Genomic DNA, 18999 nt, shown 5'->3' with positions numbered 1-18999 from the left:
CTTCTAAAAGTCTGTGGTTTCTGGCATTAGTTGAAAAATAAGAGTATCTGACAGCAGTGGGCTTGCGTCTGTGACTCTCCGAATGGACAGTGGGTCGGCCAGAGCCCACACCTGCCTGCCCGGCCCACTTCACTCACCTGCACGCCTGCCCGGTCCTCATCTTTGCTAACTGCGAGTCACAAAATCTTTAAAAAATATGCTTAAGAAAAATCTCGTTTCAGAAGTAAAATGTTTCTGATTTACTCTCAAGAGAGCAAACCTCCCTTTCATATATACTAACTTTATTTTAATGTCAAATTTTTCCAAATGCCAAACAATAAAAGATCAACTAACTGCGACAGAACAAAAAAATTATGAAGGACAAAAAATCCTGTTTTTGCCCTAAATATATAGCTTGGGGATCCACACAGACAGGCACTTGCCTTTAAATGTAAACACATGAAGACACAGGTTTTAACTTTGAGGCAAACCAGTGGTCCACAGATGCGGCCACGGCCCCGTGAAAGCAGTCTCAGTGGCTTGTTGTGGCCCGCGGAGCATCTCGCTCCACAGGGGAGCAGTCCTGGGCCAGTGGTCACACTGTGAGGCATTTCGACTTGCTCAGAGTGAATCCATTAGTCAAAGAAACCAACTACGCCCAAATGTTTCATGAATATCTTAAATAACTATACAGATCTAATTACAGTATTTTATGTCAATTTCTGATGCTTATTTTTACACACAGACGCACACACCATCCAACAAAAGCTAATGCATAATTTCATTTCTATTTCTGAATAAAGTCACGAATTGTCACCTGTCAAGCAACACCGGCCCCTGCTCCTAGACTGTACGCGGACGCACCCAGCCCTGTCTGCCCTACGTGAGACATGCTGCGAGTTGTTCTCACCACTTCTGAAAATACCTCTAAAGCAGGTTAAGGGAGGTGCTGAGCTTAAACTCACTTTCTCTCAACGTTCTCTAGGCCTACATCTTCCAATGAATGGTACTGTATTTCACGTTAACAAGTTATTAATTAAGGTTGAGGATCTGGGGTTCTCATCTGTAAAAGGAGCCACGACTGATCTGATTTCCTGGCAGCCAAGCACTGAAAGGCCAAGACCACGGAGATAACACGGGGGGCCTGAACACTATTCTCAACGTGGCTGAGCCCAGGCAGAGGGGCCTCTGCTCCTGGCCGTCAGGCCCAACGGCTCCAGCAGGTGCCCACCCTGAACGCATGTCCGTCTTGCTGCAGAATTTCATTCGTGTGGCTGAGAACCAAGATACGGCACGGAGGTCTATGCGACTGGGGAAGAAAGAACTTGGCACGTGGCTGGAAACCACTTTCTTTGTAGGCATGCCTGTCTCTCCCTAGAGAGAAGAGCTTCTAAAAGCTGGATTGGAACGTCCTCGCTCTCGGGGACGAGGAGGAAGATCCAACGCTTAGTCTAACTCACTAAGCTCTAAGCCAGGGTCCACAGACAAAAGGCCTTAAAAGGAAGCCAATGGGACACCTGTTCCCCCCAGGGCCGTGACCTCCCGGAGGGTGGGAAGAGGGGTACCTTCTATTCTTCCTGCCCTTCCTCCTCTTCAGCCCTGCCTTCCATTCCCCGTGCCCCACCAGATGCCCACGCCACCACTGCCGATGGACTGCCGCATGGGTCTCGTGCTTGTTCGTGTCGTGAGGCATGCACACTGGCATCCTTTTGTTCTGGATGGCCTTTTCCGGACTGTCTGTATGGTGAATAGGCTTGGATGAGAGAGAAAGGTCCTCCTCCGGAGGAGGGCAGATCCGTGTACCGCCTGGGATAACAACACTGCCTTCCATGGCACAGATCGGGCAGGTTTGTGTGCATCCCACTAGGAAAGACGGGGTTTCCTAAACTTGGGGTTCCTCTTCTGTAATGCAGCCCAGTGTGTGTGCTGGTGTCCCCTGGCCTTGTGGGAACGGGTGCACGACCAGACTCATACTCTGGCACTGGTACAGCTGTTAGTAATGACCTGCCATTTGTCCCGACACCAGGCTCTCATCATCTAGGGCCTGGCAGGCTGGCTTGTCAGCTTGCTAGCAAAGTGGAAGCGGGCCCTCCACGGGCCCACCACCTCCTCGAACACAGACCTCCTGCCCCTCCCCGTCTCCCGACACTGAACCCACAGCACGCTGTGTGCTGGGCAGACTGAAGGAAACAGTCTGTGCCCTTAGGGGAGCTCCCATCTCGTCCAGCAGAAGGTATCGGACAAGCCCACATGCGGCCAGAACACAAGAGCCGTAAGGAGGTCTGAGAGGCAGGAAGAACAGCCCCTGGAAGGTTCAGGAGACGCTTCACAGAACACTGCAGATTTATTTTAGACTTCGGAAATGGATGCCCCTCTCTCCAGAATAGTATGCAAAGTCTCATGCTATCCCAGGACAACCCAAACTCTCTTCTGACTCACCTGCTGTGCAGTGTTCACTGAACAGTCCGATACGAGCCTCTCTCTCCAGATTCCCGTTTTCCTTCCACATCAGTCCAGTCGGAAGTCACACAGACGTGCCCAACAGTGGTGCCAGAAAGCCTGGACGAGAACACTCGCAGCGGCATTCCTCGGGAGAGCCCCGAACCAGAAATGGCGGATGTCTCCCCACCACGGGCGCCCCGTGGCATGTCCATACGGTGGAATGCCACACACTGGGAAGGACGGATAGATGCTGACGCGGCCACAGCAGGACGAACTTCACAGACAGGATGTGCGGAGACCAACCCAAGCACCAACGGCCGTGACCCACCCAACCGTTCACCACCCACAGGTCCTGGGAGTGAGCGATCGGATGGCGACCACCCTCAGGCGCGCGCGCGCGTGTGTGTGTGTGTGCTGCTTCCCAATCTGAGGCCGGGCCGCCTGCACGCACGCTTGGCTATCGGGATTTTGCACCTTCTTTGTGCGTGTTCTGTTGATACAACTTATCTCACCCCCCAAAAAAGCTAAAAATGGGTCATCTGAATAGTCTGTGGATACAGAGGTCAGGTCAGCAAGTGTGAGGGACAGAGCTGCAGGGGGGGGGACGGCGAGGAGACGGGGGGGGGGGGGGGGGGGGGGGCCCATCATCTCTGCGTCTCAAAGAGGGGCCCAGCCCGTCACAGCAGGAAGTACTGCTTCCATCACAAGGGGTCATGAAAAGACCTGTTTGTTATTTGTCTCAGGATGTTTTCCCCAAATATTATCAGGAAAAACACGGTCGACTACCTGGCCTGTTCTGAACTCAGAAGGAGGGTTTCCTCAAATACCACATCTCTGGATCAGCTGGGCCCCTGGCCTTGATTAGCAGGGGGCGGCTACATTACCATGCTAATCCACCGAGTCTCAGCGCCATCTCCTTGATATGGATATGTGTGTGCTTACGGGACGCCCTGATTAGCGCAAGCTTCCATGTGTCAAAAGCGCCAGATTCTTCCCAAAGAATAATTTTAGCTTTACTTATATCCCTAAAGTGTAAGAGTTGATTTGAAAAGGTACTTACCTCCACCATATGCTATTTTTCTTAAAACAATTTGCATTTCAAAGCGACTCTGGCATTTATATCTGAATGAATATCAGTATGTTGCCTGAACTGATCTCAAACGAACATAAAAAAGATGCTGGTTTTCTATTGAACGCAAATGTTTTCATCCACCAAATGACATCAAAGACAGAATTCTTCTTTTAAGCTAGAGGCTTATTACATAAAAAATAGCTTGCTCTGATCTTTAAAAATATACTCTGAAATAAAGCTTTTCATAGCATTCAAATAAAGATTCATCAACAATCATTTCTTTTAAAATACAAAATTTTGCTCACTGCACTTTCCGCGTTGGTTCATCTTTGCAAACATAGCTTGGCCTTCTCAAAGGCCTAAAGTAGAAAAGGAATATTTGGCATTTGAATTATTGGTGAAGTAGCTTGCAGAAGAGGAGCAGTGCCTGGCAATAGGTGACAGGCCCCTAAGTTTCCAGGGCCTTGCGCGAGGGGGGCGCGACCCAGAGAGGGTCTATGAGTGCCCCAGTACAACGCGGACGTTGGTTTCCACTGTGGAATTTTATACCTTTCTAAAAACAAATTGTAATTACAGCACAGGATTGAGAGGAGCTCCCCCTTCCCCTCGGAGGCCTCCCCCTGAGAAACACACAGAGATCGCTTTTGGGGGTCGGTTCTCAGTCCTACCTGGCCTCCGATGTTAGAGAAGTCTGGGGTGCAAGGCCGCCTTGCAAACCTCCAGGAGCACAGACCCCGCTGAGCGCGCGCAGGAAGACCAGTTTTCTGGAATCAGAGCAAGGCGACCGAGGCTACTCTAACGGCCACACCACGTCCAAATAGGCCTTCGCCATCTGTTCGTCCTCTAATTATAAACCCAAAAAGAATATAATTCACAACACTACCATAAAAAGTGAGATACGGATGATTTAAGTGCCTATGAGCAGGGCCGTTCAGGCACTATTTGCATTGGAAATCTGCCCTCCTTTTTGGCAGTCAGGACTTGAGGCTAAGAGGATTTTTTCCAAGGACACAGTATCTTAAAGATGTAGGCGTCCAGGATCCTGCATTGTTATAAAATGACACTTGTTCTGTTAGAGTGCGTTTAACACATCTACTATGGAGATAGGCATCATGGTGCATCTCTTCGTTGGGATGTATTTCCACCCTTGCTATCCAGACAGGAGAGAATGTACGGAGTCCAGACCCGGCGGTAACAGCGGATGTGATCACCACTACATACAACAGCGTGGCCGCGCTCAGAACTACAGTCCTGCGATCAGTTCCCACTTATTTCCTAAAATGCAGAAATAGCTCATTTTGTTCAGATTTCTCCCTGCTCTGATTATGATGTCCAAGTAAAAAAACAATGAATCGTTCTTGTTGTACAAACGTCTTTAAAACTTACCTTGCACAAATGACAACAATTAGAAGACTTTCAAAATCTCATGTAACAGATCAACTCATTATTGAACATGAGCATCAGTTCTTCCTAGTGATGGCCACAGAAATGATGTAATTTTATATTACACTTCTTTCTTATGACTTCCTAACCCTCTTCACATGTTGTTCCATAATCTTTACAATAATTTTAGATACGTGACATCTTGCTGATTCAATGCAGACAATTCATACTGCTATTTTCCTACTTTTGGATAGTTTTGTTTCCAATTTCTCATTAGAGTAAACAATATTGCAAAGGACATCTTCTATTTAGACTCTTCCTTAGGATAAAATCCCAGGAGAGTCATTACTCAAACAGCATTAACGTCTTTCTGACTTGTGATGTATGTTGCTGATTTTCTGAGGCCATTGGCCAAAAAAAGATGAAACCGGGCATCTTGAAAACAATTCAGTTTGTGATTTGTAAAATGGATATAACACTAATGATGAGGACAATAATATGCCCCATGTGGCTGATGGGTATAAACATCAAATTGCATAAAGCACTTTGTAAACCACAAAGCCTCTGTGGATATTAGCTGTTATTAATTTCACCAATGCTGAGTTTACCTTTTCTCTCTAGTTTATTTTTTAATAAAAGCTTAAAATGGCGATAATGCTAATTTTGTTTGTCTTTAAAATCAAAGGGTCTGAATGTCACCCTTATGTTTTTCTCATGCTGGGGTTTCCTCATGTGTTACCTGCTCACATCTGCGCTTAGCCATTGTAGAGGTCCTCGCGATGCGTGAGCCTACATGCACGTTCTCAAAGGTATCCTGAGCACCTACCGTACGGACCTGGACAGTGCTTAGCACTGGGACAATGTGATGACACTCCTACCTCTCCAGGTCTTGCAAAATTCCAAGGTATTACGACCAGTTCCGACCAAGCTGTGAGAGGCACAATTTAATAAAGGGAAAGAAAGAAATGAAAACGTGGTCTTGGGACATGGCGCGACCAGATGGCGGAGAAAGAAAGGGGAGCCGGAGAAGCCGTGGGCCCGCTCACACCTCGCTGCCAGGCTGCTGCTGCATCCTGGACATGGATATAATCTGGTGTTCAGGATAATTCAAGATGAAAATATGAAGCACATCAGAAGGTAGGCTCTCACTTAAGCGATTATATTTAGAAATCAGTCCAAATATTTATTCCAAAGACAAAGTCTGTGTTTTCCCAGTTATCCAGTGCAACTCTCATCACTGTGAAAACCAGGCCCGCTCTTTGCATCTTGCCCACTTTTACCTGAGTCAGGACACCTGCTCCTACGGATTCTGACGTGCTCACGCACACAGTGCGTGCATCGGGCTCACCTGCCTACCACCGGTTACTTGTATGGGCTACGTGAACCAGTTTATATGGAAGGGTGGTAACGAGGCATGGCAACATTACACAAAAGGAAAATAAAACTAAGGATTTTCTTTTAAGGGATACCTGGGTGGCTCAGTCAGTTAAGCGTCTGCCTTCGGCTCAGGTCGTGGTCCCAGGGTCCTGGGATCGAGTCCCGCATCGGGCTCCCTGCTCAGCGTGGAGCCTGCTTCTCCCTATCCCTCTCCCTGCCGCTCCCCCTGCTCTCTTTCTCCTTCTCTCTGACAGATAAATAAATAAAATCTTAAAAAAAAAAGGATTTTCGGGCGCCTGGGTGGCTCAGTTGGTTAAGTCACTGCCTTCGGCTCAGGTCATGATCCTGGAGTCCCTGGATCGAGTCCCGCATCGGGCTCCCCGCTCAGCAGGGAGTCTGCTTCTCCCTCTGACCCTCCTCCTTCTCATGCTCTCTCTCTCTCTCTCATTCTCTCTCTCAAATAAATAAAATCTTTAAAAAAAAATCTTTAAAAAAAAAAAAGATTTTCTTTTAAGCAACAAAATATGATTACAGTGTTCACATAGTAATGTTTTGTAAAACATAAAGCCCGAGGCATCCAAATCTTATCCTCTAGTTTTGTAATTTGATCCTATACTCGCAACAACTACATCCAACGAATGCTGAGTTTCTTCCTTTGCTTTAGACGACAGTTCCAGCTTTAAAAGGTTTTTTCTCCTTTATATGATACACAAAATAGGTGTTTTGCCCAAAATCCATTTTGAGAGCAGTACCTTCATTATCCCCTTCAGGGAGGAGACCGCGGTGGTCATGTGGGCCTACACTCAGAAGTGCTCACTTCTTTCTCTCCCTTCAGGTCCTACGAGGTCAGCTCTTACAGAGAAACTGCAGCCGTGGTGTGGAGGTGGGCTGCCTGACTGTGGTCAGGATGGCCTTGCCTTTTACCACTCCCCGGAATATTCCAGAAAGACAAATGTTCTCTATACACGTGGTGACTACCAAACACCGGGCCACAAGGTTTGGACATGGTGAACGCCATGCCTACTCTGAAAATTCTCCTCTGCCAGTGTGGGAGCGGGAATGCAGCAAGGAGGCCAATTGTGGGCTTGGCTCTTCACAGAATGGCTCTTTCCCGAGGCCCGTGACGGCACTCAGCCGTTCTCCTGAAGGCCGAGGTCCTCCTCAGGGCCCCTCTCTCTCCTCTAGCTCTTCCCATGCTGACCAGTTGTTGGTCCTGAAAGCATCGCGTGAACAGCTGAAACACTACTCTTCACCAAGTATGTTTCTGAAAGGGGGAACAAAGTTTCTAAAGCAACTTTTATTTACTTAACCTGGATATCTGTCCCCACAGTGACAGACAGCTCAGTGTCCTTAGTGTTTTAAATGGAAATCATCAAGATCAAGGTGCTTTTGGCAGTCTTTACAGAAAAGAACACCCCACTTAGGGTTCAAACAGTTGAAGGTTTCCTTAAACTGGAAAGCAGGCTTCTGAGTTATCCCCGAACTCTTCCCCAATGGTCCTGCCCATGGAGTGCTGGTCGGAGGAAAGCAAACCGTGCTTACCCTCAACGGTCATCCCTTAGAATTTCACTTGGGGGGGGCGATGCTCAGTAGCACTGACTTAACGATAAAATAATTGTGAGGTCACAAAACTAGGAGAGGGTAACAAAGAAAGGGAAGTAATGGTTTCCATCTCAAAGAGCTCACAGTTTCAGGATGGAAACAACAGAACAGAAATCTGCCTAAACCTCAGTGGGAGAAACACAGAAACACAGAAACAGCAAAGCAATCAGAATGCGTTTCTCACAAAAGCTGAAGACGTTGCAACTCTTCTAAAGAATAATAACTTTAGTGTCTTTTAGTTTCAGATGTAGCGAACTTCCTGATGTTTTGGGTCTGAAAGAAACCCCCCAAAATGTTTCTTCCTTTCCCTAAAAATAGTAAGTTATTAAACAGCCATCAAAACTACTCCAAGTAGACCCTGGTTCGTGTAAGCAGATTATCACGGGATACTGATTTTTGATCCTTTTTTAGCAAAATAATTCTCACCCAGAGAATTTGCAAGCGTTCTACCGAGTGGCTAGAAGGGTGTTTAGCAGGAGCACCCAATCTATGAAGCAGACGATTAACGTGGCGAACAAAGTCCGAAGTGTGCCAAGTGCGCGACAGGAAGGGGTGACCGAGGCAGAAACGCAGTGAGAAGCAAGGCCCGGGGTGGGGGGGTCCCCTGCCCAGCGGCCCACAACCCTGGAGGCGCACGTGAGCCACGCGTCTCATTCATGCCCAGAACAGATTCCGGAGTTATTAAAGTGTTTTCTAGACCGTTTGAAACTAAACAAAGAAAAACTTTGTTTCTAGGAGACAACAACGGATCCAGCTTTGATGTCGCGTTTCTTATTTATTTATTTTTTAATAGCTATTACCACTGTAACAGCAGCTTAGCGGCTCGGCGTCTGCAGTGTGAGCAGTTTTGATAAACAGCCTCTGCGGGCCACACAACGGGGATAATGTATCCTTAAGTACCGCCAATGAGCTGCCATTCTGCACAGCCAATTACTTCTGTGCGTCTGTCACTCAAAGGAGAAATGGCTGAGCCCATTAGATCAAACCTTTGTCACGGTTCCTAATGCACTCTTAGGCCTCATTAATCTCCGGGACGAGCAACAGAGCCACTGGTGTCTCATTGCCCCCCCCGAACAGGCCCACGTGAAGCCTCTCATCTCTCCCCCAAGTGCACCGCGTTAATCAAGCTCTCCTTATTACCCCAGTCCCTGTCACGGCGGAGAGCGCGCTCCCTCTTAAATGCTCTCATTATGACCCATCTTTAGAGCCGGCTAAGTGGAAAAAAAGAGAGAGGGAGAGAGGGAGAAAGAGGACGGGAGAGAAAGAGGAGAGGAAAAAGCAAGTCCGATCACATTAATATTCATGACAATAATTAGTATTCTAGGTCACTGAATATTCATGCTATTAGTTTGGTTTTTTATGGGTTTGCTGGATGTCCTGATTACTGAAGTGTGGAGGAAAACAGCATGGTTGAGACTTTAGATGTCAACGGCAGTTCAATACTCAAAACACATCGAGATCCCCGCCCCCACCCCCGGAAAATCAGCCTCAACCCTCCCGGCGGCTTTAATATTTTGAAACCGCTGGGGGCCTGAAGCGCAGGGAGGGAGGGAGAGGAGGGGGCAAGGTTTCCCGCTACAAAGGCCTACGCATGGCTCTGCTGAGGATAAAAACACAGTCACCGTTCCAAGTACCCAACAAAGACACACTTTCGGGACAGGGAGGTATCTGGCATCTCAGAACAAAATGGGGCCGTCGGGGAATAAAGAGTCGGGGGGACATGGACCGGGAGCCCGGTGCCCACGGAGACCCCGGTTGGTCCTGCAGAACAGCTCTCTGCCTGCCGCTCCCACCACCGCAGGGGGGATGCTGGGGGGGGGGGCGGGTTTACTGTGGCTGACCCACGAGGGCCGCACACAGGCGAGAGAAACAACAGTGCTTGGCATGAAAACGATTCATGCAAAATTTCTGTCCCCTCTTGCTTCCTTTTCTTCACCAGTGACAAGCACAACTAAAACGATGGATTCCCAATAGAATCCAGAGACTTGCCCTGGGCCGCCGGGCTTTGCAAAGGTGCGCTCACAGAGCGAGGTAGGTACATCAGGCCACCGTAGCAAGGAGGATGCGGATGTTCATCCACACAAGGTTCTAATGAGGATGGGGAAGGTGGGATTCAATTTAGGGTTTCTGCCTCTCAAGGCCCTTCTGTGGACCAATACATTTTCCTGTTACTTAAATGTCAGCATAACGTTCAGACCTGACACAACTCGGCATTCCATCATGGGTGGATACAATTCTAAACCAGCCTGGCTGACAACTCACGTCAGAAGATACTGTGGGACATCTGTCTTCTCCGCAACTATGCCTGAAATCCACCGGGTGGATTCTCTAAAATGTTGCCTTTTTTTCTCTTATATATATTTTTAAAAAGATTATTTATTTATTTATATGACAGAGAGAGAGACAGCGAGAGAGGGAACACAAGCAGGGGGAGTGGGAAAGGGAGAAGCAGGCTTCCCGCTGAGCAAGGAGCCCGATGCGGGGCTCGATCCTAGGATGCTGGGATCCTGACCTGAGCCGAAGGCAGACGCTTGACAACTGAGCCACCCAGGTGCCCCTAAAATGTGGCTTCTGATTAGAATGGTGATGTAGGTTCCAAGCCAAAGCAGGGGGAGCGGCAGATATCTCCATGGACATCCTGAGTGAGTGACCTTGGAAGAAGCGGGAACTGAACCAGGCCTGAATAAATATCCCCTGGATTACTCTTCTTCCTCCTCTTTCTTGCTGGAGTAGATGCTTAAGTAAATTTTTCAAAAAGTTGTTTGTTTCTGCATCCTTGTACATCACCTAAAAAAAATTTTTTTTTTTTTCCTATCTTCATACTTGATTGATATTAGTTTGGCCCTGCATAGACTTCTGGGTTCAAAATGATTTGTCCTTAGAAAGGCATTCTTCCATTGTCTTTTAGCATGTGGTGTTTGCTCTGAAGTCCACAGGCTGGAAGAGTTCCCTCTCGGTAGGTAAGCATGCTCTCCTCTTTACTGGGATGCTTTCCGGGATTCTGTCTGTGTTTCCACAGAGGAGAGCCTCCTCTCCCCTGAACTTGACACTGAGCTCTTCAGATGGGAAGACATCAGCATGTCCTTCATCACCTCCAGCGTGCTTTCCTTTGTCACAGGTACGATCACCAACAGTATCCTTGGCCATGTTCTTTATAGCACTGAACCTAGCTACTGAATTAAAAAATTAAAAAAATTTTTTTTTAAACAATTTTTCTTTAATTTTCAAGGACTCTTTCTCCCCAGGTTTTTCATGTGACCTTCGTTTCATTTTATGAACACAATAATTAGCCTCTTAAGTCTTCCTCCTTCCCCACCTCTCACTCTTTCTTATAGGATCAGTGTTGTTTATCTTTGTTCCTCTCATTTTTACTGTTGGTTTCCACAAACGTCTTTGCTGCGTATTTGTGAATGAGTGCCTGCAGGTCCATCAGGCAGAGGCAGGGGCTGGCCCTGCAGCCTCTGGAAGGAGCATGGTCCATGCTGATGGGGAGAGGTTTGGTTTACGTCAACAGTGCAGAGCTCGTGGGCAGGCTGGTGCACTTCAGTGACGTCCCTCACGGTCAAAACTGCTTTTCCTTGCCATTTCTTTCTGTCTCTCTGACTGTGTGGAGGTCTGAGCTCCCCAAGCTGCTCCCTTCTCTTTCAAGCATCAGCATCCACATGGGATTGGAGGCGGGGACGCCAATGGCCGGCTCCTCCTGAACGCGTCCCTCAGCTCGCCGTGCCTGCCTGTCACAGCTGCCCGATGGAGCGTGGGGCCGCCCCACCTTCACTGCGGCTCTTCTGCTCTGCATAACTTGTGGGCCCCAAAGGGAGACCCGGGCTCAGTTATCAGTACAAAAGGCAGCTACTTGGACAACGTGTTTTTCCTCCTCTTCCCCAAGCCCAGGGCAAAACCTGACATGTAGATCATCACATTTCTAGCATTTCAATGTATGAAATGTAGTCAACATTCCAAGACTGGTGAAGCAAGGCCCCTGAAGGGAGGACCTTGTACCCCCTCCGAAACTCCAGAGCACTAATCGGGGCTGGACATACATACAGCCGACCCAGTAATGATGGTTCATGAGCAGTACAAGAAGCAAAGCACTAAGGTATCCAAAAGTCAACACTGACATACGTTTAGGTATTGTCATATTTGAAATGTGAGATGCATTATGAGCATATACTAGAAAATCAAGAGAAACATCTGAATAAATATTCCCACTAACAAGAGTTCAGTACGATGACTGGATATAAAAAATATAAAAATCACGAGCTTTCTTATTTCTTGCGAAATAGATGAGATAATAGACAGCCCCCTTCTCCCCCGCCCCTCTCCCAAAAGAGATTAGCCTCACATTTCATCAAAAATTATAAATTAACAGAATGGATTGGCACGATACATCTAAATGAAAAAAAGTGTTAAAATTTTACTGAGGAATATATATATTAGGTTTGAATAAATTGGACAAGACTTGTGTTCCATGACAAGAAACTCAATATAGTAAAGATGTTAGTTCCTCCACAATTAACTGATAGATTAAAAGCATTGCCAATTAGTCACAATGTGATTATTTTTGGGGGGAAGGAGGTTTCAAATTACTCTGGTTTATTGGAAAAAATAAATGAGTGGCAATAGCCAAGAACAACAAGAAAAAGAGAGTAATATTACTACCAGATATAAACTGAATCATAAATCTAAGACACTGTGGTAAATCCACATATGATAACACAATGTGGAGACAGTAGGTCAAATGAATAGATTCTCAAGCCCAGAAACACAGTGATTTCGATTAAATGAGTTAGGTGTATAATAAAGGTGCCACACACAGTCATAAGTAAACAGTTCGACAGAGAAAGGACAATTAGTAATCTATTTGAAAAAGGAGTTTAATTAGATTTCCTATTGTGCATAATTGACCCAAACAAATTAAAGGTAGATTAAAGGCTAAATATTCTTAAGAAAGAAACAATAATAAAAACGTAAAACTCAGAAATACATATATATGAATTGTGATCTGTTTTCAGGATTATTAAAGGCCTTCTAAATATCTAAAGTAGAAACTGCAGAAGACTTATGATTTGATTATATGTATATATTCTTGATTACATATTAAAAAGGGGAAAACCTCTATATGTAAATAAGACCATAAAATTTAAAAAGCAAATAATAAACTGGGAAAATACCTGCAGAACATATTATAAAGTGTTAATATCCTTAACATATAAAGAGTTCTTATATACCAATAAGAAAAAGATAAACACCCCTAGTACAAAAATGGGAAAAGATATATCGAAACAATTGCAATGTGAGAAATACCTGTGATCAACAAGCATGAGATGGTCAACTTTAGCATTAACTGAAAAAATCCAAATAAACAAAGTGTGAGGTATTTTTAGTATAGATTCCAAAAACAATAACAGCAATGCTAGCAAGTGTGTGCGGGTGAAATGGGTACTCACTTTAGAGATGGAAGGGTATTTGTATAACAAAACCCCTCTAGGAATTAATTTGGAAATGTGTACCAAGAATCTTATAAACGTTTATATCCACTGACTGAGTCACTTCACTTACAGACATTTATTCTAAGACAGTAATAAGTGTTATACACAAGGATTTAGGTACATGCACGTTATCATGTCTATGTAAATGAAAAAGTTACTAGAAAGGAAGGCACAGAACATTGATCTAGTCCAGTAACTGAGATAAGAAAACAAATAAAAAGGAAGAGCGTAAAAAGAAACATCTCCATGTTAACTTAGACCTCCAGAACAAAACAGCAGAATTCAAATGAGCTGAGAAAGAAGAATACAGTTAAGTAGCATTTGGCAAACAGCTCTAAAATAGCTAAAATAATACCTAGTTTTAGGTCAAAGTCCACCACTTAAAATAACATCAACGTACTTCAGGTTAAATTTGCTGGGTTGGAATTCTTCATGTGAGTGAGCACCTACCCAGCCCATGACATCACCTGCACGCAGAGACGAGGATGCCATGTCCCTGAGCACCGCCATGACCACGAGGCACTTTCTTTCCCCAAAGTGGCACTGTGCTCCTGTGGTCATACCTCCGTTTCCCTACTTGTGATCTAAAGAAGATGAAAAATCCAGCAGGCTCCCTTTAAGAGGAATTAACTTGGCTGAGGGTTGGAAGAACGTGCCGTAATCAGCTGAGCGTGGGAGCAGGGAAAGGGATTCGGCACTGCCCCAAACCCCCCCCCCCCCCCCATGCGAGGGCATTCAAGAGAAAGAAATGGGCACTAAAGGAATGTTCCTTTAGCTGAGGCCCAGGACATGAGCTACTCCACGCATATGGTAAGGTTACGTGGCATTTTGTATTTTCTGTTTACCAAACGTTACATTTTCCTGAGGAAAACAAGGGGCAGTTCAGCACCAAAGAACATAAGTCTCAAGATTAAAAAACTCAAACTCCAAACATTACATCTGCAAAACTCCTTCAAATCACTGAGGCTCTTCCCTCATTCTCGCGCCTGGCAGACTCCCATCCTTTCTTTACACCCAGCAAAGGCACCCCCCCCAAGCCCTGAGCCTTGCCCCACCTCCTAGGGGAGACTGGACTCATCACCCCTGGGCCTTCAGGCCCCCTTATGTATTCGTACCATGACCTGCTGCAAAGCCCTGCCTTTACCTGTCTGCTGGTCTTTCTTCCCCACCAGAGGGTGAGATTCTCGAGAGTAGAGATGGTGTCTTAATCTTCCGTGTCCCCAGGGCCCAGGACCATGGGCATACATCAGAAATGCCATAAATGTTTATTGACGTGAATAAATAAATGGATGGATTTGGCATGGTGGGTTAGAAGGAGAAGTGGAAACTTAGCTGGTTTTAAGGTGATGGCCTTGTGTATAAGTTCTGGAGATCAGGGTCTCCACATCCACAGCATACACAGTTCCTGGCACAGGACAGGTGCTCACTAAATATTTTTTGAATAATTAATAAATAGAAAGTAATGAAGACATCAGCTTTTCATTCAATACAGAACTTCCCCCCCCCCCCCCCCCCGACCTACCCTGGGCACTTCTTTTCTTTCTTCCTATTTAGCACAACCATCCTGAAAAGGGAAATTTGATGTATGTCTTGGAAGGAAGGTCAGCAGGTCGTGGGAGACCTTATCACCATTCTGGAATGAACTGATGTCTCCCTTAGCAGAAAGCCCAGTTTTCTTTGGATTTTTAATAACAGCTGATGTTTGTATTATACTTTATGAGCTTCCCAAAACTTTCATATGTGTTATCTTACCTGTCATCACATCTCTGTGAGGTAGGCAGGTCAGGCAAGATCGGCCTAACTGACCGAGTTAGTGGTCCAACGCCACTTGGTATCATGCAGTAGAGCCCCAGTGGACCCCAATTCTGGCCCCTTTCTACTACCCTGCTTTCACCAATCAACGCTGTGTATGGCACAGAGCCGTGGGGTCAGCACCATCCCTCTTTGAAAGCACCTGACACCTCAGAAGGGGAAAAATGCAGCAAAGACCAATCCCAGAAAGTACCAAAGGACAGTAATTTATTTTGAGAAGACTGGATGTATGTCAGAGAGAAGAAAGGGACTTTTTGCTGGAGAAAACAAATCCGTGTGTGGAAGTGTGTTAGAAGGAGGACTCAGGCCTTTCCTCTGATAAGTAATCACTCGAAGGTCAAAGCCAGAGGGCAGCCATTTGCAAAGATTCTTTAACAAAAACGAACCATGACATTTTGAATGGCCTGTAATTGCACACCAATGGCCAGAAATTTCTAAACACATCTAGATTTGAGAAAACACTTTTCTCTGATCCTGAATTAAAGAGCAAATTCTCCTTTCAAAAGAGAATAAAGAAAACTAAAGTTCTGTCAAAGAATGACATAAAAGTTACAATATAAAACCGAGAGAATTTAAAGTTGAGGTCCGACAGTTTCCTTTCAATCTTGCTCCAAATAGCTCTTCCACTTTCATCCACCACTTGGTCACTACAGATACACACCAGCCCATGATACTCTCACAACTCATTTACATACTTTAGATGGCTCTTAAATCCTCAATCATATGCAAAACTCTATTTCCAACTACACAGCTCTGGGAAGACCTCGTGGTTGGTTTGAGACCGTGACTCAAGATGGCGCCACATGCTACCAGGCGGTCCCGGGACCACAGGCAGAGGGGAAACGACCACCCACAGAAGAGAAGAGGTTTCTAAACCTTAATGTACAATGTTAATGGTTCCAACCGCACTTCACCTCCGAGGCTCCACACTGTCTCGCAACCAGCCGCATCTACTGCTGCCGTCACACTGGATTCTTGCGCGGGTCTGCCGTAAGCTTACCTGAATTTGGTGAGATGTGTAAACTGCTCATGTCCTTGGACAGGCCGTTAGTTTTAGGGCTGGAGATGGGCGCGCAGGCCGACGTGGCTCGGGGTGGCCTCTTCCCTGGGACTTTCACAGTGGTTCTCAGAAGATCAATCTCTTTACCATGAACGTTCTGCATGTAATCCTGTTCAAAATGTTAAACATCCAAGAGAGATTAAAAAGAAGACCTCGTACAATCTAGGACACAAGGTTCTATCAGACACCACAAGCTGCAATCCTATGACCCTTCCACTGTGGCAAGCACTTTAAAAATAATGAGGTTTTGATCTGTCAAGGATGGTGGCATCATCAATATACTGAAATCACAGCCTCTGTGTCCTGAACTAGCCCAGACCCTGGAAATACAAGGAGACACAGGAAATGCTTCCATCGGGGGGATGACACACCAGCTGGAGAAAATAAGTATCCATATGAAATCGTATTTTTTTAAACTGCTGCTTATTACATGGCACACTAGGACCCCAGGATCTTCCTCTAAGTTTCAGGTAAAATTCCATGCAATAGGAATATTTTGTAACAACTGTTCTGTCTCAGATGCCAATACCACTAAGTGCCTAGACAAGAATGAAGCTGTCGGTGGGAGCTCAGGTGGAAACTAAGTAAAAGGTCAAGCATTTCACTAAGGACCAGGAAAATGTCCGAGAGGTTGGTGGTATGGTGTTGAGAAAACACGGAGCTCACGGATGGATGTGTAATAGCTGGGTGTGTGAAAAAGAAAGAACATTGAGTAAGTCTCGTACTCGAGCATTGTGTTTCTCCAAGTGGTTCACTGTACCCAGAAAAAGTATCTTGCTGTTCTCTTCATGCTGGAGGTGAATGACCAGCAGCTAACAGGGAACCACGGGGAAGCTAAGACAGTGATAGTCTCCGTGGAGGTCACCTGACAACACTTAAGTGTGGAGTAAAACAACACCCAAGGATTGGTTGCCGGGTGGGGGAATGGAGGAGGCAAAGGACAGCCAGGGTAAGGGGCCTACTGGTGAATTAGGAATTACTGGACCTCCAAATGCAATTTTTGGGCAAGGTGCCCTCTTGCCTCTGTAGACATATTAAATGGACCTCACACATTAAGAAAGGACGTATTCGAAAACACTCTTGGGTAAGTAACATCTCAAGTGTTTTAAGACTAAGCATGAAATGAAATAAACACATTCTTTCCTTGGCAGAATATTGGTAGATTCCTTTTAGAACACAAAGGAAAAAAGCCAATAAATGTGTAGTTAGTATAAACAATTAAGTTCTTAGTCCATGTAATTTCAGAACTGCCAAATGAACCAGCCTGTGGGCTGCAAGGGACCCAGGGAGGCTGGAAAAGTGAGCTGTTTGCTTGTAAATGCTAACCAACAGTCAAGAGATGCAGAGAGAGCCAGAGAAAGTTCTAGAAGCAAAGTGTAAGGGACAGAAGCCCCAGCCTGTGGGATGAGGAAAGTCAGCCTTAGTGTATCAAGGAAGCGTGAGGGGGCCAAGAGAGTGGCAGGGAAGCCGAGATGAGGATCCCAGTGGCTTCTGGCAAGTAGGCTGAGGATCTTTTAATTGTGGGAGAATGTTCACGTTCCAGCAGGTGAAGGGGTTGGGAATCAATTTCGGGTTCATCAAACAGCAGGACGACTGCTGACAGAAGCAACGATACAAAAAGGAAGCAGAAGCACAAGATTCCAACACAGGGGAAGGAACCCAAATGTGGGACCTCAGGACGGAGAGTGTAAGAAGAGGTGTCTTCTCTCTGCCATCAAAACCCGCTACATAAGCACTTGGGGGGGGGGTCACATGGGATCCAACCCAGACTCAGGAAAGAGGGTGCAGAAATTCTCAGCAGAGGAGGAGGGCAAAAAGAGAAACTCCAGAATGTGAGTGGCCATGGTGGGGGAGATGTTCTGATGGAGAAACACACAACTATAGGAGATTCGAAAATCACCAGCCCAGGAGGAAAAGACGCTACAGGGTCTCTAGTGACTTCCTAAGGAGAGAACTCAAATGGCCAATTCTTGGTGCAGAATGAACGCTCAAAAGCCCATGCAAGGCTGGAGCCAGGAGGAACATGGGACCGAAGACCACTGGAGAAAGGATCCGGGGCTGCACCTAAGGGTGGGCAGATACAAATCAGCTCTTCACTGGGAGTGGGGAGGCCACTGTCAGCAGTTGATAAACCATCCAGAGAGATATAGCGGGGTCCACAAATCTGCTGTCAGCCATGGCAGCCAGGAGCAGAGGCCCTGATGCACCCTGACCCCACAGGAAAGGCTAGCTGGCGTTCGTCTCTGCCATCTTGACAGACCCAAGACTCCACATGGAAGTCAAGGTGCTTGGGAAGCTCCCCAAAATATAATCGACTGTGAAAGAGCTACAGTTTTGAAAGGATGTGGACCAAAGACAGAAAGTTATTACCATTAAATTAGACTGAAGGATAAGACAGACTGGAAAAATTACAGGGAACCTCATGAATGAGCTTGGGGTGTTGAGGACGGTGAACGAAAAGCACAAGGGAAGTGATCCTTGGTTACTGTAGGGCTGAGGGTCAAGGTCATTTACAGAAAAAGAAAAAAAAAGGTTGTTCTTAAACATATTTAACTTACTTCCATTAATATCCCCCGAAAATAGGCCAACCTAAGCTTCGTCACCGAAGTTAAAGCTTATAAATAATGAATTCATTCTCGCATAGCAACTCTTTCAAAAATATCAACTTGCTATAACTTTCTTCTTTAATGCCAATTCTTAACAAATTAAAATACAATAACAGGAGTGTAATTGAGCATTTATTGCTTATGGGCTCTAAAATGAGGCTAATCAGATAGTGACTA

At 45.9% G+C, this 18999-nt stretch overlaps 1 protein-coding gene across 2 annotated transcripts in view; it reads right to left on the bottom strand.

Annotated features, from left to right (window-relative positions):
- AGAP1 (ArfGAP with GTPase domain, ankyrin repeat and PH domain 1) overlaps nt 1–18999 on the bottom strand; it is a 338554-nt gene that overhangs the window by 157916 nt on the left and 161639 nt on the right. Inside the window, exon 10 of one of the 2 annotated variants that reach the window (XM_044913774.1) lies at nt 16181–16325. In XM_044913774.1, coding sequence (XP_044769709.1) covers nt 16181–16325 — 145 coding nt within the window. Of the gene's footprint in view, nt 1–16156; nt 16326–18999 lie in introns of both variants that reach the window. The other variant, XM_021679032.1, reaches the window with a different exon arrangement.

Source organism: Neomonachus schauinslandi, chromosome 3 (assembly GCF_002201575.2).
Source record: "Neomonachus schauinslandi chromosome 3, ASM220157v2, whole genome shotgun sequence".
NCBI lineage: Eukaryota > Metazoa > Chordata > Mammalia > Carnivora > Phocidae > Neomonachus > Neomonachus schauinslandi.
The sequence above is the reverse complement of the archived record's forward strand: the minus strand, read 5'-3'. Positions and strand labels throughout refer to the sequence as shown.